This window comes from Ovis canadensis, chromosome 18, assembly GCF_042477335.2.
Source record: "Ovis canadensis isolate MfBH-ARS-UI-01 breed Bighorn chromosome 18, ARS-UI_OviCan_v2, whole genome shotgun sequence".
NCBI lineage: Eukaryota > Metazoa > Chordata > Mammalia > Artiodactyla > Bovidae > Ovis > Ovis canadensis.
This window is the reverse complement of record NC_091262.1, coordinates 62,820,058-62,847,044: the sequence shown is the minus strand read 5'-3', so window position 1 is coordinate 62,847,044 and position 26,987 is coordinate 62,820,058. Positions and strand designations below refer to the sequence as shown.

Below are 26,987 nucleotides of genomic sequence, written 5' to 3'. Positions count from 1 at the left end.
ACAATTTGGAGAGTTTTGATTTTTTTTTAAACTCACTGTGGCAAAATATAAACATAAAAGCAAACAGACTGGTTACCACCAAATCCAAGTGTATTATGTATTTAGAATACATTATTTATAGACTATAGGAACATACTTCTAAAAATTCTTCTACTGGATGAAAAGGGGAAAAAAAACCACTTCAGTATGCCAGTACTAAATAGACCTTAAACTTCTATATTGCTTTAGTTGGCTTTGTAATCTCCACTCTTGGTTGTTAAGACAAACAGCTGTCATTCCTTCTTCCTCTTCTGATCATTCCAGACACCACTTCTTCCAAGCACTGCCTCATCATGGAATAACCTGGGGTTCACAAAGAACTGTTATTATACCTATTGCCCCCTCATTTCATGGGTACATCTAACTCCTTTGGATGAATCAACATGTCTGTGTATTTAAAATACCAAAACAATACCTAAAATATATGAAAAAAGAAAGTCAATGAATATATACATATATGTAAAAGTGAAGTTGTAGGTAGTAAAGCACTAAGCTGGGGGTGTTAACCTGTTTTCTCCACTAAGCTCTGACTAATGCTACATGAGCAGAGACTCGAGCCTCAGTTTCTTCATCTGTGATACGAGAGATTTGCCTAAAACTGATTCTTCATTGAAAGTTTCAGCTGATGTTAGTCTGACAGCTTATAGACAAATATTTATTTTCAAAACACAGCTTTACTAAACTATATGAAATTTGTATATCTAAAATTACTGTCCTATTTCCTCCACCACCCTGGGAATAGAGAAGTTAGGGAGTTGGTAGGGTGGGGCTTGGGAAGGACAGTGTGGTTACGATTGAACACAGAGATTCAGCACCTAACTTGCTTGTGGCTTATCCAATAGCATGAACCAGACTGGGTTGTTATGAAGCTAGTAACATTAAATGGCACTAATGGAGTAACATACACTAGGTATAAATAATACCCAACAGTCACACCACATTGTCTGTATCCAAGCTTCCTGAGCTTTTTCATATGCTGACACATAGAAAATATTATGCAGCACACTGGTGTAACAGAAGGAACTGAAGCCCCCCCCCAAAAAAAACATTGTTTTCACTACATAATTAGAAAAATCCAGAAGGTTGATGGAAATAATTATTTGTATAGAACTTTCAAATAAAATCTTTTCAACTGTTTTAACTTATAATCTTAAAAATTTTAATGTTCCTACCAAGAGGAACACCCCACAAATGGATGATAATTTTTAAACCTTTCCATCCACAACATCAAACATGTATGCAGTTGAAATTATACTTAAGAAATCTAACAGCTCTAAATGTAATGCTAAGTGTAATGTTGAGCTTTCTTACGTAATGTAAATTAATTTTCAAATTCAAGTGATTTTTTTCACTACAAGTATTTCAAAATAATGATGAAACTCTAATTTGTACATACACAACTCTGCTGCTAGTTGAGCCACTGTTCACACAGAAATACCTGATTTATATGAAAGCATTTCAAGGCCTGCAGGAAGCCCTGCTCCCACTTCCAGCCCCCAACACCCCCCTCCTCACACTCACCAGCTACGCTTGGAATTTCATACCTGGACTCCCTACCTGCTCTTCGAACACCTGGAGCATACTTCTTTCCCAGCTTCATAGAAACCCATTGTCCGTGTGTGAACAGCGGAACACTGCATCTGGCAAGGGAGAAGTGGGTGCCTGGATACAATTACAAGTACACCACTCTGGTAAATACAGTACCAGGGTGATCCCATGCCTACTATCATTCATCTATTTTAAAAATGCAATAAGCTCTTGATCATTTGGAAATTTTACATCATTTCCCCCCTTAAACCTATGTATCATATCAGTCATTAATTTGTTGCCTCAGCTCTGAATGCACCCTTCAGTGTATGCTCTCCAATAATGGAACTCCTTTGAGTAACACACCTTTAAAGTCAGAACAGTGCTGTTCAGTAAGGGCCATGGGGGACATGGTAGAAGGCAGTTTATCCTGTAGGTTCCAGGGTAGGCAGCCTGGATGTAAGACTTCTGGCGTAGCCTCCCCCAGCCATGGTCCCTCTGCTGCCTTGCAGCCTCAGCCTGACTGTGCTTCACACAGAAGCCAGAATTGCTGTACAGCTCATAGGCTGTGAAGCATGAGCTTCCTGCCTGCCCTGGACTCCCATTCCCTGCCCTGCATGTCACATGTGGCCCCCACACTGGCTCTGCAGGCCTCTCCATCCTTGGTGTCCACACTCCCGCTGCACACGCAGTGCCAGTAGCTGCTGTTGGCCTCCTCCCCACCTGCACCCTGCTAAGCCTACTGCTTGCTGAGCATCTCCAGACTAGCTCAGGCCTTGTGGAACCAGTGATCTCTGCTATTCTGGGGGCTGAAACATACCTTCACCAAAGAGGACTGAAGCCCTTCTGAGTCTGTCCTACCGTGAGTGGCCCCCTCAGCTTTAAGGGGCCACATACAGTTTCCTCACATTTTACAATTATTATCATAGTAATAATTCTTTATATTAAACTTTTACTGCTCAAACTACTGTGTGCTTTGTCTTCTGATTTGATCCAGACTGCTACATACATCCTTTTCAACTATGCCACAGCTTTTTATGCAAATCTAGTACTTTTGTCTATTTTCATTTTTATAAACAAGTGGTAAAAAATTTGTTTCACATATATAAGTAGATGAGAAGAGAGTTTTTTTACAGCAATGTCACTCATTCAACTTCTGAGTTTTCAGGACCAAACAAAGCACTGTCCTATTATCAAAAGTTATTTTATATAGGTCAACAGTTAAAAACAATCATTAATTATTCACTTACTCACCACTGACAACAATATCTCAAACTCCTTTAGCTCCATAGGTTTGAACACCTTAGTTGGATGTATCATCATAAGACTAGAAGGTTAAAGGTATGTGCTGCTCATTTTATACATGGGAGAAGGGTTCCCTGCAAAATGAAGGAAAGGAGAAGCTGCACCCTGTTCACAAGTTCTTTCTAGGCAGGATCACAGTTAAGCAGTATATACATGGAAGGTGAATTCTGTGAATTTTCCTAGAAGCATACGCGCATAACATTTGGAAATATTTTACCATACTCTGGGGGGCTGGTGGTAGTGGTTAGTCACTAAGTCGTGTCTGACTCTTTTGCCACCCCATGGATTGTAGACCTCCAGGGCCCTCTCTCTGTCCATGGGATTTCCTAGGCAAAAACACTGGAGTGGGTTGTCATTCCCTTCAAAGGGTCTTCCTGATCCAGGGATTAAACCTGTGTCTCCTGCATTCGCAGGCAGATTCTTTACCACCAGGGAAGCCGCTCAAGGGGTGTATCCCAGTTTGCAAACTATAGCTTCTGTGACAAGAAATATTAACAGGCTTCTTTCCACAGTATTTACAATGAAAAGTCAGCAGCAACCTCATGACCATTAATAGAGTTACTATGGCAAAGCCACACAGTGGAATACCACACAGTGGTCAGAATGAACTAACTTGACCTACATTTATTAACATGATGGATCTCAAAGTAATGAGGTAAAAAAAAAGCCAATTTCTAAAGGATATATATGCGTGTGTATATATATGTATAAAGATGTTATTGATGTACATTTTTGAAAGGCAGGAAAAATAAACCTATATATTATACATAAACACATTTAACCAGAAAAACAAAAAACCACACTCTTCACAAGAGTACTTACCTCTACAGCATGAGGACAAGTGTTATCGGGAACTTTTTTTTTTTTTCTTGAAAAAAATTAAGGCAAATGTTAAATTTGCTCTCTAGGTAAAGAAGTATTCTTTACATAATTGTTACAGAAAACAACCTCAGCTATTTGGAGTATGGCCAAGAATCCACAAGTAAATAGAAAAGGTTTGTGGGAGATTATTCCCTGTACTAAAAGGCATCAAATTCAGTAGAGCCACTTGTTTCCTTCCAGCTCATTTGTTCTTATGTTCAGCATAATTCTGATAAGTCCGTTTGTTTCTTGGTCTCCAGTAGATTAGAAGTGGAGAAAACAAATGAGTGTGGAAGGCAGAAGTTTACAATCCTCAAAAAAGATAACTAATTTTAAATCACTGTGAAGGAACTTGAAATAGGCCTAAACAACCCCATAACAAGCTTTAAATACAACGTAATGACAAATGCAATGACCCTGAAACAATATAAAAATATATTCAAAATATCTCTGTAGTGAGTTCATAGAACACTTAATGTATCTTGGAAATCTTTTCACACAAGATGGTTAAAATAAATATTTCTGTTTAAAAGAATGGATTTTAATCAAGAAATACTTAAGTGAAATTTTCTAAGACACAGTTATTAGCTAAGAAATATCATGACTGACAGAAAGTGAATATTTACTGTGTACCAAGCATAATTTTAACTACTTCACAATAAAGTATTTTATATAGTTCTCATAGCAACCTTACAAGACAGGGTATTTGGGGACAGGGGAGAAAGGATAATTCTTTAGGGATATATTCCTAAAATACAGAGAAAAGTCCACACAATGACAAAGACCCAGGATGGCCAAAAATAAATAAATAGTTTAAAAAAAAGAGAGAGATACTAATAGAGGTTTAAATACATTAAAAATTGCAAAAGCAACAATAGAAAACTTTAACTGGGATAAATACCAAACATGAAGAAGAAAGGAAAACGGGTATGAAAATAGTACAAGTACATTAAGTCCCAATTTTTCATCTCAAGGAATCAACACACATACAAACTAATAAATGCAAGTTCATAGATTATATGCATATCTTCTAAAATTCTAAAATCACCAGAATTAAAAAGAAAAAAAAAAGTCAAAAGAGAAGAAAATGTCTAGGATGTATAACTGGTCATAAGGAATAAATGGGGAAAACTGAAATTGATCCTTAAATTCTATTATTTGATTTCTTCCCAGTTGTTTATATTACCTTAATAAAATGTATTTTTAAACTAATTATGTTCCTTTATTCTGGAATCCCAAAGTATTTTAGACCACTCAGCCCGTATGAAGTCTCCTGCCTTTCACCATGCTCTCATCTGCCCCCTTGGTTTATTACCATTCTCTCTGTTATGTTTGATTTGCTTTCTCCTCTCTCCTGTCTTAAGCCAAGTCAAGTCTCTCCTACCCCAGAGCAAAAAAATTTTATTTACTTGATTAGAACATTCCACATTACTCCTCTTACATTTCTCTTCTTTCCCTTTCCAACTTAAAAAAAAAAAGTCTTTATTTCCTACTGAAGGCTGCCTTTTAATACTGAATATAATGATGCTCTTTGGTTCTCATTCTACTTATTATTTTATCCAAGCTTTTCACATGGAGCCTTTCTTTTTAGCCTTTTTTCTATGGCAGGGCTAAGAATGGAGAGGGAGTGTAAATGCCTCACAAGGACAGCATTTCAAAGAACATCTGGGGAAATGCTGGTATGAAGTGTTCCAATTATAATGCATCACTGCTTTGCTCAAAAATATTTAATCTTCAGTCTCTTAGCACTGAAGGAAAAAATCCAAGTAAACAACTAAAATCAATCCACTTTTCAACATAAATAGTGTAATATTAGCTATATACTTAATTGCCTTTCCTGTCATAATCATATTAATGTGCTAGATGACTAACAACAGAATACAAACCCGAGTTACAGAGACGTTCTAAAGATACTGAGTTCAAAGCTCAAAATGATACACTGCCTCAATACAGCTATCTTAGAGTAAATCTCAACATTCCCCACTAAAAACAGTAAATATCTTACAAATGAAGAGAAAAACAAGAAAAAAATAAAGCTGCACAGGAAATCAGTGAATTAACTAAGAATATCCAAATTCTAAAATTTGCCATTAGACAATGTCCTGATTTTAAAATATGATCTTTAAGTGCATTAACTTCTTGCATATGTATAAGAAAAGGGCACAGTTTTGGTTAAGATAACTGAATGGAAAATATCCAAAAAAAGTATTATTTTTAGCCTCAAAGCCATTGGTAGAAGTAAAAAAAAACTAACTAATGGAACCATATTTATGAAAAAACTAGCTGATTTTATTATTATCAATGCCAATCAAGTCTTTAAATCAATCAAAATTTATTTAATTAGGCATAAAGTTACTTTCACATTTGTCTGCAACCATAGTAAATACAGTTCTTGGCATAAAGACACACAGCCTTTGGAGTTTAAAATATCCCCAACTGCAAGATTACATATATAAAACTCTCTTTATTGTTTATGTTATAGTAGATGAATTAAATTAAAATAATTATACCACCTAGAACAAAATAAAATGGAAATAATTTACTCATAAGATTCATATTTAAATCATCTTTATTTACAAAATACTATCCTGAGAATTATAATTCCATTAAGCTCCAATTTGAGCAAAAGTATAATCACTTAAGTAACAGCAGTTACTTAAACTGAAAATGAGAGAGAAGTCAAAATTACTTTTGAAGAGAGACCAACAATATGGTCAAATTTCTTGCGGTGGCTCTGGATGCTCAGTAGTAGGCTCATTTGAAGGTGGAATCAGCCCTGATGGGAACTCACTTCTACTTTCAGGATGTGGGGGTGGGGGAAAAAATCCAGCTCTCGGGGGAAGATAATGAGGAAAACCTCTTGGTGGATAGACATTTCTCACTGTTCAAAGAGATTGGTAAAAGACAGGTTTTAACTTTCAGCACCTGCACTGCGGCACCAATAAATCATTTGCTTATAACTTTCAGTACCTATCTTTATTTTCAAAAGATGACACCAGAATAATTATCTGATTTAACAAATGAATTTTTACAACATTGAGAAAAACATATGCTCTTCAACTACACGTGATTAAAGGGAGTATCACTCATTTTAGCTGCAGATTTTTGTCCTATGAAAATCTAACATCTTAACACTTTTTAAACAGGAGAATTATTTCAAAATAGAGTAACTTACTCTCAAAAAACTTTCATGTAATGTAATTTTCACCAGACTTAAAATTAAGATCAGTAATTCCCAAATCTGACAGTATCCTAAAATATTTACAGTTATATAAAAAACTGTCTTGAAATTCCTCAAATAAAATTCATTTTAGTTCACTCTAAACTTTAAAGAGGAGGAATGAGGAAAAGAATGACTCTATCAGGCAAGTGATAGGCTTTTTCCTAGTGTTTGTTAACCATGTATTTATTCTGCTGAAACCTGTAGTTCTAAATGGAAACAGATAGTCATAAAAGCAATAATTATTTCTTTTCTCAAATGTGAGGCTATGAGGAATTTTAATAAATTCAACAATTAGTCCAAACAGGATGATAAACACATTCTAGGTTTTAAATAAGTAGGACTACATGGGAGCTAATTATGAAAAAAGATTTTAAAAGATTTTTTTTAATACTTTAGCCAGTCATTTTAATGCAAAAATATAAACTAATTATTTTTACTAATTGACCCAATTTCTGTCTAATAAGAAAAAATAATTTTAGTCTTAACATAAGACTGTTGCAAAAAGTCAATGATTTTCCTGATTACTGAAACACAGGAAACAATTCTACATCTATTAAGACGAATCAAGTTGAAGCCTCATTACAGATGAGACCTCATTACTGATGGCTGGCAATCTTTCCAATTTGGAAAAATAATGCTATACTTACAGAAGATGAGAAAAACTTTCCTCCATTGTATTACTACATAAATAGAAAATAAAATGAACGTTTCTGATCTACTCTGTAAGACATATATAAAGCTTTATAAAGCATACTTGCGAATGGCGGAGGTGGTGGGCCAGGGAAATCCCTTGGTGGAAAATAATCTCGGGGAGCTCCATACATGCTTCCTGGAGGAGGTGGAGGAAAAGGAGGCCCTCTTCTTATGAAAGGACCCCTTGTATCCACTGGAAACAATGGAACTCTGACTAGAGGACGAGGTGGAGGAACAAAACCAGGTCCAGCTGCTTCATTTTCAGTGGGAACAGATGAATCAGGAACATTTAAATTCTACAACAAATTGACATGTGGCAGTCACTGCAATAGCAAAGTTTACAATAGCTTTCCTTATAAATTTAGGCTTAGAAGAAGGCATCTAGGCACCTTGGCAGAAAGCAGTCTGTGATACCATAAAAGGCTCCAGAGAAAGATTCTGTTTTCTACATCAGATGGATTTTAGCTATCATGAATATTTTATTAACTTAACAGAAAACAGCTTTAACCAACAAAGCAATTGTCCAATTAAAAATAAAACATAAGAATGGCCCAAGAGTACCAAAATATACATTCTTTTATTAAGCATATACTAAAAAAAAAACTGCTTATGTTAATATTTTCAAGGTGACCAAAAACCAAGATTGTAAGCACAGTGAACAAAAAACATACTTTAAAACAGTCCTGGATTTAAAATGAAAGTCCAAGAGGGAATTCAAGTTCTTGTTTAACTATATAAACTAAATCAAGCCTTGAGTCTGTACATTGTACTTTATCACCATGGGGTACAATCGGAAAGGAAACAGCTATAATGAAAAGCATGAAGTACATTTGTCAAAAAGAAAGCAGCAGCTTTTAATCAAAAAACCAGATGCTGGCTAAATTACTATTCTAGTAAACCAAGAGATTAGAAAGATTCTGAATACATGGATACAATTCCACTTTCAATACTTACACCAAGATCATCTTTGCTTTCATTTCTACTGGATTCCATTTCTGAAGATACTCCCCCATCTAAAATTAAAAGTTAAATCATGAAAAATACATGGTTTATCACACCATTCTTACAACTTCAGATCACAAAGGACATTGATATCCCTACTCCCCTTGTCGGCACACAAGCCAGCTTGACACCAGCATCCTGCGTCAGTGCCACAAGGACAGCTTGAGGTCCATGGAACTTCCGGCAGACTCAGAGTTCTGTAAAGCCATGTGTTTGTAGTTTCCCCACCACGTGCCTAGACAATCCTGCAAGCTGCATCATTAAGGAAGCTTCCAGGAGACAGCATTCCTCTCCCTCTCCCCACTTCCTTTTCCTCCTGCCTTGCTTTCCTTTCTTCCTCCCTTCTCTCTCATCTTTCCTTCCTTATTCCTCCATCACATAACACAGACTAGCAATTGAATTAGCCACTGTTTCTAAATAAATGTGCCTGGGCTTTATCATCAAGAATTGCACAGGCTCTGAGAACATAAATTTAAACAACCCTCTCTCTGACCACAACTACCTGTCCCCTCCCAGCCTTTTCATTTCATTACTCTCACTATACTTGTCCTTGGGTATCACTGAAGCTTCCAGTCCTCTGATCTCTCAATTTCCTCCTTTCCTCATTTCCTTCCCTAATTAGCTGATCTTGGAGACTCCATTGCTAACAGCCAGTCACTAGCATCTTTGTCCTATAGGCCATTTTTCACCTGCCTAGGATTCTTCTAGACAATCTAAGAGCCTGATTCTGTACTCAGAGTCCCCTGCCTCAAAGAGCTTCTGCTGGGATCTTCCATTATGTTTCCTCTCTCCACCCTTTCTGCTAGACCTATCCTATCGGCAAGTCTCTCCCAACTACTGCTTTAAAATTAGATAGAAAAAGAGAGCCCCCTTACAGCTATCGCTCCCCTTCACAGTCAAAAGTGCTTCTTCTTGAAAAAAAAAAAAAAGTTTTCTATATATATTATTCAGAATTCCTCCCATTTTGTCTCTCAATTGTAACTCAATCTATGTGCAGCATACACTGTTCCACTGAAATTACATCCCCCAAGATAAAATGTCTTTTTTTCCCCCTCAATTAAAATAGAACTTTCAGTTCTTATTGAATGTAGTTTCTCACGCTGTTGACTATTCGCTCCCTCTTTCAACCCTCTCAGCCTTCAGCTTCCGGGAGGGCACCTTCCCTACCTCTCCTTTCTAGCTGTGCCTTCTCAGTCTCTTCAGTGGGCTCCACGACCCCTCAGAGGTGTTCTCTTCAGAGCTCCACCCTCAGCCTCCTCTCCTCTCATTCTCTCCTTGAGAAATTTCACCCATTCTACAGCTCGAATTTGATGTAAACTACTACTGTACTTCCAGACGTTTAAGTCAGATCTAGATATTTCTCCCAGGACTTCTGAGCTTGAAGTGCCTTGCAGCTGTATCACAGGCACAGCTAATTTAAGTTCAAAGTTAACTTAAATTATTTCCCATCAAACATTATACTGCTTCTTTCTTGCTCCTTGTCTCAGAACAATGAATGGCCCACATGCCTTAGCCAAGAAGCCAGCATCAGCCAAGACTCCCCCTCCTCCCTCATTCCATTCAATCTGAAGTCCTCCCAATTATATTATCTCTGTGTCTCTTCACATCTTTCTGTCTGCTCAGCTAAGTCACCACCATCATCCATGTGCATTTCTGTCACAGTGTTCTAAAACGTTACCCTCTCTCCAATCTCAACTGTTCCCTCTAATCTATTTCCCATAACACAACCAAAATAATTTCTCCAAAATGCAGGTCTGATCTGATTATTCTCCATTTAAAACCCTTTAACGTGTTCCCATTATCCCACAAGTAGGTCCAAAATTTCTGAACAGGTTTGCAAGGCCTTGAAAACTATGCGCTGCTTACTTCTACACGACTTGTTTCAATATTCTGACTTCCACTCCATGCTGCAGCCATATTTACAAGGCATTCCTCCCTGTGTCTTTATTCTCTCCTCCCAGAGCATTATCAAACATCATTCTGGCCCAGCTAATTCCAACTTTAATTCTCAGCTTATCCATCATTTCCTCCAAAAAGACTTCCTCGACAACCCCACATTCAAAACATCACCACCTCTCCTCTAGGTTCGTGGCTCGTGGCCCATAAGCTCCCATAACATTTTGCGCTTGTTACTTTTGTCACTATATAGTGCAACTGCCTACAGACCACAGGTAAAAGGAATGCTGACCTCCTATTCACTGAAACACAGCAGCTACCACAGTGCCTGTCAAACGGCAAACAGTCTACAGATATTCAGTGCATCAGTGGCAGGGCTGAGGCACTAAACTGATCCACTAGCCTCTCATTTCAGTAAAGCCTAAGGATCAAGACCATGGCTCTGGAGTCAGACAAGGTATCAAATCCTAGCTCTAACACTTCCTACCTGAGCTCTTTAGCACCTTTTTGAGCCTTGGTTTCTTCATCTGTAAAATAAGGATCATACTATCTACTTTACAGGTTTATTGCAAAGATGAAATGAGGTCATTCATTTCATTCAATAAATGTTTACTGGTGTTTACTAGTGTTACTTAATGTATTTCTACCATTTCACACCACTTTCCTTCATGTAAATACCATACACTGATAAACCAATAACAAAACATTACATATATCTAAAAATTTTTCAGCTTACAAAATACTTTCACACACATTAACTGATTTAACCCTCATAAGATCAAGGGATTCATATCTCAGTTTTACAGGCATTACCCATCAATAACTCATGCTCTTTTCTTTATTTTTGCTTATACTCTTCATTATTACTGGCACAGACCTTTACCTTTTAACTAAATTTTCAAATTCCCTAAAAGCAGTTCAAATGCCACCTCTTTCACAGAGTTTTCCCTGATCCTTCAACTATATGGGCATTTTCACTTTCTGTGAACATAATCTATTCTCTAATGGGACTTATCATTCTGACTAGTATCAGTCAAGCATATATATCTGTCTTTCTCCTCTATTAGTAATTATTAGCTCCTTAGAACTAAAAACTATACCTTACTATAACTATATTGTCTACCATGTCATGCAGTGTACCTTCTAAAGTGAAAGAACTTAAAAATTACTTGCTAAATTGAATATTGTTCAATCGCAAAAAATGAACAAAAATGTGAAAAATTTTAAATAGCATTAGTTTAGAATTAGATATTTAATCACACATACTTTCATTCACATTAAGCTTGAATTAATGGGGAGAACAATTTTAAACACCAAACAGAAATAATTATAATAACAGAAAACCAGGCCACAGGTCTCCTTCTTTGCTTATTATTCAGAGAAGAATGATTTTCCAAAATAATACATATTCCAACTGGATAATTTCCCTCTCCTAAAATATATACCCTTTCCTCAGGAAATCTTTTACCCAGAAATTTTTCATTTTCTACTTTTAATCTTTTGTTATGTATTTCTAAAATACATTGGGTGTATGTAATTCCCAACTTCAATGGGTTACTCTGAGGTGGTTTAATAAAATGAGCCCCAGACAAATTGTTGGTTGCTCAGTAAATGTTAAATCTACCTAAGCATGAAAAATTTAAACAAGGTAACTGATTAACCCATCAACAGAGCATGCACTCAAATTATTTCTCTGATTTTCACATATCATTCACACAGCCTAATTTCTCTGATTACTACACAGGATTTGTGTAAAGTGGACTGGAAAAACTAGAAAATTAATCGTAGAACACAGTAAAATTCACCACCATAGGTACACAGAATAAAGTCATTGCAATAGTGCTCAAACCAAGCACCAGCACATGTGCAGACGCCACGGACGTGTACAAAACAGCAAGAAACATAAAACCAGGAAGCTCTCAGGAAAGAAACTGTGGCCTTAAGAGCTAAGCAGAGATCACAATTACATTAGTCCTTTATGCAGCTTCCAGTTCTTTAGTATGCCGTCATTACTAAAAAACACATATACAACACAGAATATTTCTTACCTGTTTTATCCAAAGAAGGCATATTAAAACTTCTGAGTTCTGCTGGTCCAGAAAGTCTACCAGAATTAGAATAAAATCCGTCTTGCCTTTGTGGAAGAAGAACTAAATCAGGATATGGCTGGCCTAAAAAACATGTTTTTAAAATAGCTTCATTAAAGATAAAAATCAAGTTTCCTTAAATTTAATACATTGAACATAGAATTTTTCTCTCTAAAAGACTTTGACACATATTCTTGGTAGATGATAGTAAACAATTTTAGGAAAACTACACACTTTACTTAAAGCAATAATTTTGCTTTTTAGTAAACACAAATATGACGACACCTTGGAGTTTGAAAGTTTCCATTACTACATGTGCATCCGAATATATGAACAGAATTTAGTTACATATATATATTTATAGATAGATTTAACTTTAATTTTAATAATAGTGGAAGGAAGTGGATACATCAATAAATCAAAAAAAGGCTTCAAGGAGCTATCTACTAGTAAACAAAGAAAAGAGAGAATATGCTGTAAACATAGTAAGAAATAACAGAACTGATAATGATAAAAGAAATGGTCACCAGAGCAGAAACAGTATCAGTGAGGTCATCACGTAATCAAATTTTCAGTAACTTCAACATTTTAGAATTTAGCATCCCTCCAAAACTAAAGGGAAAGATCTCTGACTCAACAGATGAATGGAAGGTTCACAATGCCCAAATTAAGGACATTTGGGCAGACACAAATTTAGGCACAGACTCTGAGCCAAGTGCTTCTACAGTCAGCCTCCTTTGTCATTTATGATGACAAAATGGTAATAATTCATGGGTCCTTGTGTCATCATTCTTGAAAAAATATAAGTAGTCTATCTCATCTCTGTTAGGTGATGGTAGACTTTGATTAAGGATGCTTTTGCCAGTCTTCAAAAATATGGAAGAGAACATGACCAGCATCTGCCCATTTCTTCATCCCCAACCCCTGGTGGCCACTGGTCTACTCTCTTTCTACATGTTCCACATTTTCAGATGCCCACGTATAAGTGAGGTCCTGCAGTATTTGTCTTCCTCTATCTGAATAATTAGGGGTAGAAGTTCTTAAAGACACAGCTATGGTGGAAGGGAAGGAAAGAAGAAGTTTCCTTAAGCAACCAGATTCTGGCAAAAGTTAATAATAATAATACTATTAAAAAAATATGGCAGAGGACAAAGGGGATAACTTTTTTTTAGCCTGTTTCACTCTCCCATCCTAATAGATACGGTCTCATACTACCTTCCACGACTCTCCTAGGTGAATATAATGTGAACTGCATACATACTTGTTATATAACTCAGTTCCTTGGGACCTTACAGACACATCTTTCCCACAAAAAGCCAAGGATACCATCTGACATCAACTGGAGTCAATGAAGAAAATTATATTTAATGAATTCTCAAGGGTCAAGTGGAGAAAGAAATGGCAACCCACTCTAGTATTCTCGCCTAGAGAATCCCGTGGACAGAGGAGCCTGGTGGGCTGCCGTCTATGGGGTCGCAAAGAGTCAGACACGACTGAAGCAACTTAGCATGCATGCATGCATTGTAGAAGGAAATGGCAACCCTCTCCAGTATTCTTGCCTGGAGAATCCCAGGGACAGAGGAGCCTGGTGGGCTGCAGTCTATGGGGTCGCACAGGGTCAGACACGACTGAAGTGACTTAGCAGCAGCAGCAGCAGAAAGAGTCAAGGGATGTGACTTAGGAAAGAAACATTCAGAGAGTCATAAAGGCTCATTTCCTCCCTCTTTCAGGGTTGTTGTAACCATCTGAATTAGCCCCATGGGAGAAAAGGCCAATACCAACCACAGGTCTAAACTGAGTTTTCCCTACTTTAAATATGGAATTAACTAAATGGCAGAATTTCCAACTCTTTCTTAAAACCAGGTCTCAAGAGACCATATCATCATTTTGCTTCTAAAATACATCCCCACAATATCAGTAACCTGAGAAATACAAGACTTTGCTGTAAGTATTCTGTTTTACTGACCATATGTTATACATTGCCCTCCTCTAGGAAAATAATCCACTCTTTAAATCTACCAGCTCTTATTATGTGCCAGGCATCAGTGATACAAAGTTGGTTTTAATACAATCTGTGTCCTTATGGTGACGAAACAAAAGCAAATCACGTCTTAAATGAAAGGGCATACAAATCATATGAGAGATGGTCTATCTAATTCTGACTGGAGGAGTCAGAAACGGTGCCACAGAGGCGGCAAAGCTTGCCCCGAAAGAAAAATAAGAAACGACGAACAAATAAACAATGACATTCTAGTCAAATTCAAATATACATATACATGTATAGTACATACATAAACACACACATATGCTCAATGTGTTAAGATAAAACTACATGGAAAGCATATGACCGATGAAAGACTAAAATACAAATAATTACATGAAGGGTTCCTTTCTCTTTTGCCTGCTTACCTTTGTTTTCTACCACCCTTCTCAGAGAAGGGATGATTAAAAAGAAAGAATGGGAGAAGGAAAAGAATCAGGAGAAAAAAAAAGAACAAATAAAAAAGGAGAAAGAACCATGGAGAGCACCGTGAAGCAATTTCATAAAATAAAGATTACAATAAAATTCACAATGTCTAGTTTAAACAAAAATGTTATTCATCTCTTTTCATTCCAAAACAAATCTCAGCTTATAACAGTTCCTTCAGCAGCTTTAATAACTGGGGGTCTATCACATAGCAAGAACATTAATGTGGTTGAGAAGAGAATTATACAGATGGATAAAGGATTTGCATTTTTTAATTTCAATACTATTCACTAATCAAGTACAATAAGCATCTTTACTCAGAATGTGAAGAAATAATTTAATTTAATGATTAAGGAACTAATGGAAAGTAAAACTTCCAGAAAGTAGCTGATAAAACCATCAATATGGATAGATTATGCTCTGGAATAAAGAGGCCAATGGTACAGAGAAAATGTCTAAGAAACATACTTATGCAAATATGGACATTTAAGATAAAAGTAGTATTTCAAATGGATAAATATACAGTATTAAAACAACTGTCTACCCATGGTGTGGAAAAACTCTTCAACTAAACACTAAAACCAAAATAAAATCCATATTAAAGACTTAAAAAAACAAAATTTTACATTTTTAGAAGAAAACAGTATCTTTTTGATATTGACAGGTTCTAAAAAAAAATTCAGTAAAAATAAAAATGGATTAACTTCTCTTAAAAAAATAGAAAACTTTTGGTTTTTTATATATAACAATAACATACATAACAATAAACCAAGAAAATATTTATAAAAGATAGAAGATTAGCAGCCAAAGGATACTAAGAATTCCTATTAAGCAAAAGAGAAATGGATCAGGCAATCTACAGAAGTAAATACAAATGACCAATAAACATAAAAAGAGGCTCAAGCTCACTAATAATGAAGGAACTGTAAAAAAATCAATCAAAGAAAAATGAGAAAAAATTTAACTCATATGGCTGGATATACTTTTTAAAAGTTTTACATCAGGTATTGAAGAAACAGCTACTCTCAAAAAACACACATAACCACTCTTGAAGACCAAGGGCAACATCTATTAAAACTGAGACTATGTGTATCTTACTTCCCAGCAATTTCATAACTTGGACTCATCTCTAAAGAACATATGTGCAAAAATCAAGTGTTAACTTCAGCACTGTTAATAATGGTGAAACACTGAAAACACCCTGAATGTTCATCAGAGGAAAATGGATAAGACTGGATAAATACATTGCGGTATATTCATATACTTAAATACAGCAATTTAATAATAAATTGTTTATTAAAATGGAAAGAAATCAGGAACATGCTGACAAAAACTTGATAAAATAGAAATTTAAAAAAAATCATATTTAGACTATAAACTGACAAACATTAAACTGATGAGTAATTGTCTCTGGGAAAGAAGGTTGACCTTGGGAAAGGAAACAGAAGACTTTCCCTGGTAGCTCAGAGGGTAAACAGTCCACCTGCTGTGAAGGAAACAGAATAGACTTCAGCTCATATAGTGTGCTGATTATATTTGTTTTATTTACCCATTCTCTTTCTCTGACACACAGCTACACATATACACACACACACATATGTATATGTATATGAAACAAATATTAATATGTAAATTCTGGCAGGTGATAGGATTATGCTATTTTTTAACTTCTTGTTTTTTTTTCTTTACCTGTAAAATGGGAATAATAAATTTAAGAGTGTTAGAATGATTAATATAAAGCTCTTAACATATGGCACAAAGTAAGCATCCCAAAGTAGATGTAATGATAAATTAAATTTTTTATAATTACAAACTATATTAAAATATAGTATTGACTTGTATGCTTAGTCGCATACAACTCTATGCAACTGCATGGACTGTAGCCCAGGTTCCTCTGTCCATGGGATTTTCAAATGGAATCAGTTGCCATTTCTTCCTCCAGGGAATCTTCCTAACAAAGGGGTCGAACTCATCTCCCTTGAATCTCCTGTATTGGCAGGCAGATTCTTTACCACTAGCGCTACCTGGGAAGCCTATAGTATTGACTGCTGCTGCTGCTAAGTCACTTCAGTCGTGTCCAACTCTGTGTGACCCATAGACGGCAGCCCACCAGGCTCCCCCGTCCCTGGGATTCTCCAGGCAAGAACACTGGAGTGGGTTGCCATTTCCTTCTCCAATGCATGAAAGTGAAAAGTGAAAGGGAAGTCGCTCAGTTGCGTCCGACTCTTAGCTGGTCTCTTTCAAATCTATGATCATAAACTTCAACTGGATACTCAACATTGCCCTGTAATCAGACCACATTTCACTGACATGTAAATTCTTTCACTCTCCTATATGGCTACTATGTACCTTTTTCTCCCTCCAAATCTCTGACAATCCCCTCCCTTTCTCTCCTATCCCAAGTTAATGATCTTACACATCAAGGAACTTGATGCAACTAAATACACTCACTTACCCTCACCCAGCCTCTATATCTGTACCCAGTTGCTCCGCCTTCCTTTTACAAAGTTATTCAAACACTATCTAATTTCTTAATTACCCTCTGGATCCCACTCTTTTTGTGTACTTTTATACCCTCTCCCATACATCATCAATTTCTCCTCTGATCTTAGATTATTCCCATCAGCAAATAAACATGTTGTAATGCTTTCTATCTTTAAAAACAAAAACATTGCTCCATCCAATTACCACCTCATCTCTCATTTTTATTAAAAGCAAATTTTTTCAAAAATCGTTTACATTTGTCCCCATATCTTAATCTTTCCTCAATCTACTCTCTTCAGGAAGACTGCAAAATTAAACATAGATTTTTCAAGTTTATATAACTACATATACCAGTAAGTTAGCAACCAAATGCTAATCATTAGAATTTAAAAAGGATCATTACACAAGAAAGTTGAAGTGCCACAAGAAATATATACTCCCCAAAAAGTGAGAGCCTCAAAATTTGGAAATAACTTTAAAGTAAATCTCATCCTTTAAGAGTAGAAAAGCATCACTATGGATTTTAGTACACTTTTTCACCTTATGAAAACTCCAAAATCTCAACAGGGAAATCAAAGTGAACCTAACTGAAGACAAACTATAATTCTATCAAATGCATCTTATCTGAAAGGTTTGCAGTGCAGGGCAATGGTCTACACAAACATCTACAGATCACAGCCAGTAATGTAAAAATCTATGCCTGTATTCTCCAAACTATTCTGATAAAGCTCTCCCAATTGTTCTGATCTGTTTAGCCTGCTTTTCTCTCTCAAGGTAAAATTTAGAACTGTCCTCTTCAAGTTGTCTGTATATGTCTTCTGTTTAGCTCTTTAAAAAAGAGAGATAAAAAGCAAGTTTTTAAACATGCAACACTGAAGACCACACTTAATTCATGATAAAACCACCAAGAAGCTTTGCGCAGTGGCAGTATCGTAGCCAATGAGGTTTATCCGAGGCGCGATTATTGCTAATTGAAAAAAAAAAAAACCACCAAGAAATAGCAGCTAAGTCTCTTTGCGACCGCTTACATAAAATATATTATCTAAATCAGTTAAAGATAAGCACTGGCCAAAGAAAAAATGGAATACATACATACAAACATATTCCCTGCTCTTTGCTAAAGCTCAGAAAAGTACAAGGAGGAAAAATTATATAATTCACTATTAATGCATATCTCTCAAGTAGCACAAGATCTGCTGAGAATTAAGATTCTTATTCTTCTCCGCTACTTCTCTATTCCTGGAAAAAGAAATTGTGAGGCAACATAGAGGAATAAAAGGACCCTGAAGCTGGAGCACTGAAAGATCAAGAGGGGCACTGAGAGATTAAGAATACCAAAGAGTGGAAAAAAAAAAAATGATAAAAACTGAAACTTTGTTTCATCAAAGTATCTGTGGTTTTATTTTCTTAATTTAAAATTTTACCAAAATATTTACATGAACTTAGACACAATTGCTACCTGTCTTGTTAGATTCATGAATATAACCATGTACATATGATGAAACATTACTGTGATTAATACCTGTACTATAAATTACTTAAAGATGTAATTCTCAAGGATCAGTTAAAAGACTAAAAGCCAAGAATCCTGCAGATTCATACCCTGACAGTCAAAAAGTTATCATTTAAATTTTAGCATTTCTTTTCTTATTTCAATTATGTTACTAGTACCGTAGAAACACACAGTTACTAACTACAGTTTACAAAAAGCATAAGAACATTTTAATAAGCATGTCTCTCAAAATGTATTAATAACTACTAAATGTGGGAGCAGGAGATGCAGAAGATATGGGTTCAATCCCTAGGTTGGGAAAATCCACTGGAATAGCAAATGGCAACCCACTACAGTATTCTCACCTAGAAAATTCCATGGACAGAGGATCCTGGTGGGTTACAGTCCATGGCGTTGCAAATAATCGGACATGACTGAGTGACTCAGCACGCACACATGCGGGAGTCAGATCATATTTTAAGACTTTCTAAAAACTTGTCAAGATTGCTTACTATGCACAGCTTTGTAAATAAGAGCAACTACAAAGAAAACAAGACAATTACTTAGGAAGAACTTAACAGAAAAACCATATATTTCTTTCTTCCAAAAAGTAATTTTAAATTTTTAAAATTATATTACCTAAATATATTTTTAAAAACTAGTTATATAATAAGTGAAAATACATCACAATAGTATTAATATAATCCCTCTGCCTAGATTCTATTCATGACCTCAATTATTTACCTTTCCTTGTATCCTTGTCCTTAAGAGGTAGAATACCTATCCTGCCCAATGATTCCAAATTCTGCCATGTGACTTGCTTTGTTAATCAAATGTCAGCTGTTGTGATTCAGAGAGGCTTCAAAAAGCATTTTGATGTTTTTGCTTTTCTACTCCTGAACTTCCAGGATGAGATCCTCACAGAATAAAGTTGTACTTCTTACAGAATAAAACACTGAGCAAGGTAAGGAACACTGATGAAATTCGTGGTACAGTTAAATATTTATTAAGAATTTATAATGGGTTTGTTAATTACAGGACATCTTCTTATTAAAATTTTAACTCTGATTACTTATGATGTGATATTCCTATCTAAATTCATAAGATGAACAAAAATAAACTGAAAATGGTTTCTTAACCTGAATGCTGGCTTACAGGTGTGCTCAAATTTTGGAACAATCATCAGGTTATATGCATAAAAATACTTTCACTTTATATGCACTGTATCCAGATAAGTTTTTTTTTAAAACTGTTGACTTTAAAATAAAGATTCCCAGAGAGCTGCAAAAATAATGCAGAAAGTTCCTGCATACCCTTTACCCAGTTTCCCCAAATGTTTATATTTTTCATAACTATAGTTCAATGTAATAACAGGAAAGGAAAGTGAAAGTGAAGTTGCTCAGTCGTGTCTGACTCTTTGCGACCGCATGGACTGTAGCCTACCAGGCTCCTCTGTCCATGGGATTTTCCAAGCAATAGTACTGGAGTGGATTGTCATTTCCTTCTCCAGTGGATCTTCCCGACCCAGGGATGGAACCCAGGTCTCCCGCATTGTAGACAGACGCTTTACCATCTGAGCCACCACATATTACTAACATCTATAGTTCTTGCCATGGATAGATTTTATCATGAATAGATTTATGAAACCACCACCACATTCAAGATACAGAACTATTCCATTACCAAAAGGATCTCTCTCAGGCTTCCCTTTAATCACATCCACTCTCCTCTCTCTACCATCCCTAACTCACGGCATCCACTAATCTGTTTTCTAGTTCTATAATTTTGTCATTTCAAGGATGTTATATACATGAAATCATATATTATCTGACCTTCTGAGATATTTTTTTCAGTCAACATTATGGCTTTATGTTAGTCACTCAGTTGTGTCTGTCTCTTTGAGACCCCACGGACTGTAGCCCTCCAGGCTCCTCTGTTCATGGAGCTTCCAGGCAAGAATACTGGAGTGGGTAGCCATTCCCTTCTACAGGGGACTTCCCATGCCAGGGATCCAACCCGGCTCTCCTGTGTTGCAGGCAGATTCTTAACCATCTAAGATCTATTCAAATTGTTGCATGTATCAATAATTCAACCTAGTTTGATTCCACTATAATCAGAGAACACACGATATGATTTCAATTCTTTTAGATTTGTTAAATGTTGTTTCATGACCCAGGATATGATCTATCTTGGGAAATGTTTCCTTGGGGCTTGAAAAGCAGGTCTATTCCGATGACAATTTATCTGATCCAAAGCATTCCTCAGTATATCTCTTTAAGAAGACTTCTTAGTGGTTGCTCTAGGTATTACATAACTTACTGCTGTCAACATTTACCAGTTTGATTAAAAGGTAGCTTGACCTAGAACAGGAAGTCCTCAATTAAGTTTTTAAAATGAAAAAGGTGTGTTCACAATTGGGTTTCGAAAAGAATGCTGTAAATAGTCTTCGGTTTTACTAACCTAGAACAGGAAGTCCCTCAATTAAGTTTTTAAAATGAAAAAGGCGTGTTCACAATTGGATTTCGAAAAGAATGCTGTAAATAGTCTTCGGTTTTACTAACATTGTATATTATATTATTTGCTCTATCAACTAGATTGAACATTATCTAGAATATCTCAACATTAACTATTAATACTGAACTAAATGTTCTATTACTCAGATAAACAGATTACACAGATCACTCAGTTCATCTCTCTCACTGTATAAAAGGACTGAGGTCCAAAGAGATAAAACAAATTTCAAAAATCACATAAAAAGATTAAAGAGTGAAGATCAGTAATCAAATTTCTTAATTTCCAATCCAAATACTTTTTCACCTGCAGAATTCTGGACAGAGGCTACAGTCCATGGGGTTGGTTAGCTGCTCAATCGTGTCCAACTCTTTGTGATCCTGTGGACTGTAGCCTGCCAGGCCCCTTGGACCACGGGATTTCCCAAGCAAGAATGCTGGAGTGGGTTGCCATTTCCTTCTCCAGGGGATCTTCCCGACCCAGAGATCAAATCCATGTATCATGTATTGGCAGGCAGATTCTTTACTGCTAAGCCACCAGGAAAGCCCCAAATGTACCAGATGGGCTTAACAGCAGAATGGAAGTAACACTGGAAAGAGTCAGTAAACTTAAAGATAGATCAACAGAAAGTATTCAACCAAAAAGTTCCAGCCTCAGCTCCTCACCTGGCTAACTGTTCTAACCTAAGACTGTCAGGGAAAATCCCTCTTCTGGGACTCAGTTCCCTTCTCTCCAGTAAGGGCACTGGATAAATTAGTGGTTTTTAAATTGAGCTATTCCTCAGAACCTCCTAGAGAGGTTTTTTTGGGAAATACAGATCTTACCTCCAGAGATCATGTTTAGAAGGTGTAATGACATCATCATAAATCAACTATACTTCGATGAAATTTACAGAAAAACAAGGGCAGGGGAATGTGGTGAAACCCAGGTATTTGCATTTTTTTAAGTCCCCTCGATTATTTCTGATGATAAGCCAAGTTTGAGCATCACCACACTAGATAATGCTTGGGGGAAGAGGCAGAGCATGTGACAGGGACTCTTGGTACTGACAGCTTGTAAATTCTCAAAAGGAACATCCTTTACAAAAATATGAGATTTCCCTGGTGGTTCAGTGGTTAAGAATCCACCTTGCAATGCAGCGGACATGAGTTTGATCCTTGATCAGGGAACTAAGATCCCACATGCCTTGGAGCAACTGAGCCCATGCACCACAACTAGAGAGTCCGTGAGCCACAAAGAAAGATCCCGCTAAGACCTAATGCTCCCAAACAAAACACTTTAAATATACATACATATGTGTGTGTATATATATATATGAAAGTGAAGTCACTCAGTCGTGTCTGACTTTTGCAACCCCGTGGACTGCAGCCCACCAGGTTCCTCCATCCATGCGATTCTCCAGGCAAGAATAGTGGAGTGGGCTGCCATTTCCTTCTCCAGGGCATCTTCCTGACCCAGGGACTGAACCCAGGTCTCCCACATTGCAGGCAGAGGCCTTAACCTCTGAGCCACCAGGGAAGCCCATACACACACACACACACACACACACACACACACAGAGAAATACAATATACACCAAAAGCTTGAAATCAAACTCCTTAAGAAAGGTGCTGTAAATTATTCATCTTTATTTTTATCACATCTAAAGTTTAAAATGAATGCTACTCAAGAAAAAAATCCTTGAAAGGAGGATTTCTATGCCACCTATTAACAGATTCTTTAGTTTGAAAGTCACAGCATATATATTTCTAAATATAAAAACAGTAAGAAAACTATTCAGCTTTCTTAGAATTATTTGGGTATTCATTCATTCAACAAATATTTACTGGGCAAATACTACAGGCTCAGCATTGTTCTAAGTTCTGGAGATATAGCAGTGAACTAAAGTGACACAAATCTCTGTTTTCTTGAAGCTGATACTCTAATGATATCAAACAAAAGAAAGTAACCTCAAACCAAAGAAATTACCACTTCATACCACACACACACACTAACAAAGCAAAGGCTAATTGGAATTAAATGTTTTTTTAACCATAATATTCTTCCTTCTCCAACTCCTCAAGAAGCAATCTGAACTAGTATATTTTTTTAAATGTAACTAATTTATGCAAAGCAGGCATAGCTTGCTCTACATAACAGTGCCTGTCCCTGAAACACTGTGCATAAATAAAAGTTTAGCAAACTGAATAATTTTAATAACGTTCCTTGGGCAAATAGAGGCTATAAGGGAATAACAGTTATTGCCTTACTTCAGAATATTCTACTGTGAGTCTTCCGGTAAATATATTTATCTTGACAATTAATCTAAGATATATTGTTCAAGGGTAAAAAGACAATTATAAGGAGGTGAATAGTATAACTGCACAGAAGTAATGAAGGAATGGGTATACCTATGTTTATGAAAACGTATCAAAAAAGAACTCCCTAAAAGATATAAAACTACATTCTGGGAGGGGCATGCCTAAGATGACAAGGGGGATTTTTTTCACTTTCCTAATTATACATTTCTCCATTGTTTGAATTTTCTAACATAAATATAAACATGTATCACTTCTATGAGCACCAAAAACTAAAGACATTGCATGGTGGGGGTGGAGGGAGGACAGTTTTCTATAATGTGAATAATTATGCCTAATTATTCTCTTTGGAAATTTGTGTTACTACTGTTTTCTAATATGTATCATGGTTCTTCTTAAGACAGGGCACACGTGTACTTCTCTATTCTTTCATTCCTGTATGCTGCACATACTGGCTGCCTTTCAAATATACACACTAACTATACTCATTCCATACCTGATGGAGGAATCATCATCCTACGATCTTGTTCCCAGGGTGGTGAAAGGGAACCAGTGTCAGACGATGCTCTGTGAGGATCAGTTAACCTATCAGAATTTGATTCTCCTCTTTCATTGGTAATTGGATGGTCCAGAGGATTCCCTGGGCCTCTTGAGCCTAATTAAAGAAGAAAGATACAACTGTTTTATCTAAAAAAGTATTATAAGATCGCTCATCAAATAAAATCCAGGCCTTTTTTGAAAGGCAAAACAATCAGATTCCAACCAAGTTTTCCTAAGACACATTAGACTATAATTCTATCCTACAAAAGCCATTTCTAAAACAAAAGGAAATATTTTGTCATATACATAAATACTTGCCTATAAAACTCATTCTTAAATGTTATTACTATCATTATATACATATAAAGTCAGTGGTTAAATTGGAAATTATAAATACTAAGTCTGAAAAATAAGAGTAGAAAGTAAATAGCAAAGTAAAAGATTTCTATATCAGATGTAATAATTATGAGTTTTTTGTTAATTAAACTAATATGCTAATAGTCAAAGGGTATGAAGGCTTTAAAAGAGTCATCTTAGAGGCTATATACCTATTTTAATAATTCTGCAACTACTCAAAATATCTTTTAGAAATGTATTCATATTAACTTAAGAGCCACTCAAGAAACTGCATCTTACTATTGTAGTAAGTAGAGGCATGACTCTTCATGACTTCTACCTCAGAAATGATTTTAACCAGTCTGATTACAAAATTTATCTATGCCAAATAAATTTGGCTTTAAGTGGCTTCTGCTGCTAAGTCACTTCAGTCGTGTCCGACTCTGCGCGACCCCATAGACAACAACCCACCAGGCTCTGCCAACCCTGGAATTCTCCAAGCAAAAACACTGGAGTGGGTTGCCATTTCCTGGCTTCTAGCAGTTTTTAAATATCAAGTTCACCTCCAAAGAGAGCTCACAACTCTGAAAGCAAGTCTAAAATAAAGAGTTTCAAAAGCAGCAGCACTGTTGAAATAAACATTCTGAACAAGATAACACTCATTTGGATAAGAAAATCTGACATGCTGACATTTATAAAGAAAGAGAATCATTCCAAAGTTCCCTTCCTATGACCACAGAATGAATGGCACCTCAACTAATAACCCATACTCAATTAAAGTGAAAAACACAAATATAAAAAGTTTTAATATTAAATAACAAAATTAATTAATATTTCATCTGCCATTGAAGGGGGAATGAGGTCTCCTCAACATTATATTGCCCAGAAAACAAAAGCTTATTTAACTTTTCAAAGAACAACTTTAAAAAACAATTATTTTAATAGAAATCATTCTAAAATGCTCCCCACATTTCAGTACTTCCTTTAAGAAATAAAAGTAATATGATAAGTAATATGGTAACTTATACCAATCAGTATAAGCATTCTTTTTTTTTTAATTTTAGTAATTTTTAAAATTGTTCTATCTATTCTTGTTGTCAGGAAGCCAACTGACTTTCATGTCAGAAGGTCAACTTTTCCTTATTCCTTCTAGTTTGTTCATCCTTCTAGTCAGTTCATCAGAAGGGAAAAAAAAAGGCTGGGAAAGCAGAAAATTAAATCAGTGAAAAATGTGCAAGAGTCAATTAGGCTGAGGTTGTCTAGAGTGAAAAATGGATCTTTAAAGGAGACATTTAAAGACTTTCTCCTGATTGCTTACTTCCAGAGGAAAAAAGTACAGGCCAAGTGACTGTTAGGTGAAAAACTGCCAACATGAACATGCTAAAGGTCAAGGTTTTTCATTCAGTCCACAAGTTACATACAATTTACTCTAAAAAGAAATTATTTTCCTTACACTCAACCTTACTCAAACATGTATCTCATCCAAACTTTCAAAAAAAAAAAAAACAAGATAAGAGGAAGGAAAAGAAAGATCATTCTTTTGTGGGTCATAGAAACTTTCAGTTCAAAGCAACTCTTTTAAGACCTGCTGATAACTTACCTAAAACTTCTGTAGCTTTTCTAACAAACAATAAAACATCCTTGCAAATGATCTAATCACACTGTATCTTGAAAGTTATTTAAAAAGAAAGGAAAGTAATTTAAATAGGAGAGGCGAAATCAAAGGTAAATTTTACTGTTATTTCAAATTTTCAATTAACTACAAGCAATCCTTGACTTATGTCATTCAACTTCTAGTGATTCACATTGGCAATTGAGCTAGTTTATACCCTTACTTTTAGGGCACTGTTTTTCAGACTGTTGGCTGCAACCCATTGTGGTGTATGAAGTTAATCTTAACTAGTATTCTTTCTTAATGAAATGGAATAGAACTGAATAGAAGTTATCAGAAAGCATTATAGATAGTAAGGGTAGTACTATTTCATGTGACTGGCTTCAATAACACTTATGTTCATGTGTAATATGACATGATATAAACACAAATTCAGGGCTAAAAACCTAAAGCTCTTGATTTTGGAATAAATACGTTTGAATTTTGCCACAACGCAAGGAAAAGTTTTAAAGTAACTTGACAAACAAAATATAGTTGAGAGATCAAAAGAGGAAAACTCCAGATCAAAAGAAGTATACAGGTAACATCAGTGCTGATGCGGTAACTGCAGAAAGA

General features: G+C 35.9%; 1 protein-coding gene, 1 long non-coding RNA gene and 1 pseudogene across 47 annotated transcripts in view; 1 reads left to right on the top strand and 2 right to left on the bottom strand.

Moving 5' to 3' along the window:
- Positions 1–72: 72 nt before the first annotated feature.
- On the bottom strand, positions 73–5,004 carry LOC138423302 (uncharacterized). Its single transcript, XR_011250218.1, has 3 exons — positions 2,821–5,004; positions 1,597–1,701; positions 73–342 (listed from the first exon to the last, which is right to left on the bottom strand). It is a non-coding gene; the product is annotated as an uncharacterized lncRNA (long non-coding RNA).
- Positions 5,005–6,283: 1,279 nt separating this feature from the next.
- MIA2 (MIA SH3 domain ER export factor 2) overlaps positions 6,284–26,987 on the bottom strand; it is a 96,129-nt gene continuing 75,425 nt past the window's right edge. For all 46 annotated transcript variants that reach the window (XM_069559035.1, XM_069559037.1, XM_069559036.1 and 43 more), the window contains 5 exons: positions 24,381–24,539; positions 12,595–12,717; positions 8,603–8,661; positions 7,710–7,944; positions 6,284–6,613 (listed from right to left, as the gene is read on the bottom strand). In XM_069559035.1, coding sequence (XP_069415136.1) covers positions 6,447–6,613; positions 7,710–7,944; positions 8,603–8,661; positions 12,595–12,717; positions 24,381–24,539 — 743 coding nt within the window. In that variant the 3' untranslated portion in view covers positions 6,284–6,446. The remainder of the gene's footprint in view (positions 6,614–7,709; positions 7,945–8,602; positions 8,662–12,594; positions 12,718–24,380; positions 24,540–26,987) is intronic.
- LOC138424038 (U4 spliceosomal RNA) lies at positions 18,495–18,576 on the top strand (annotated as a pseudogene).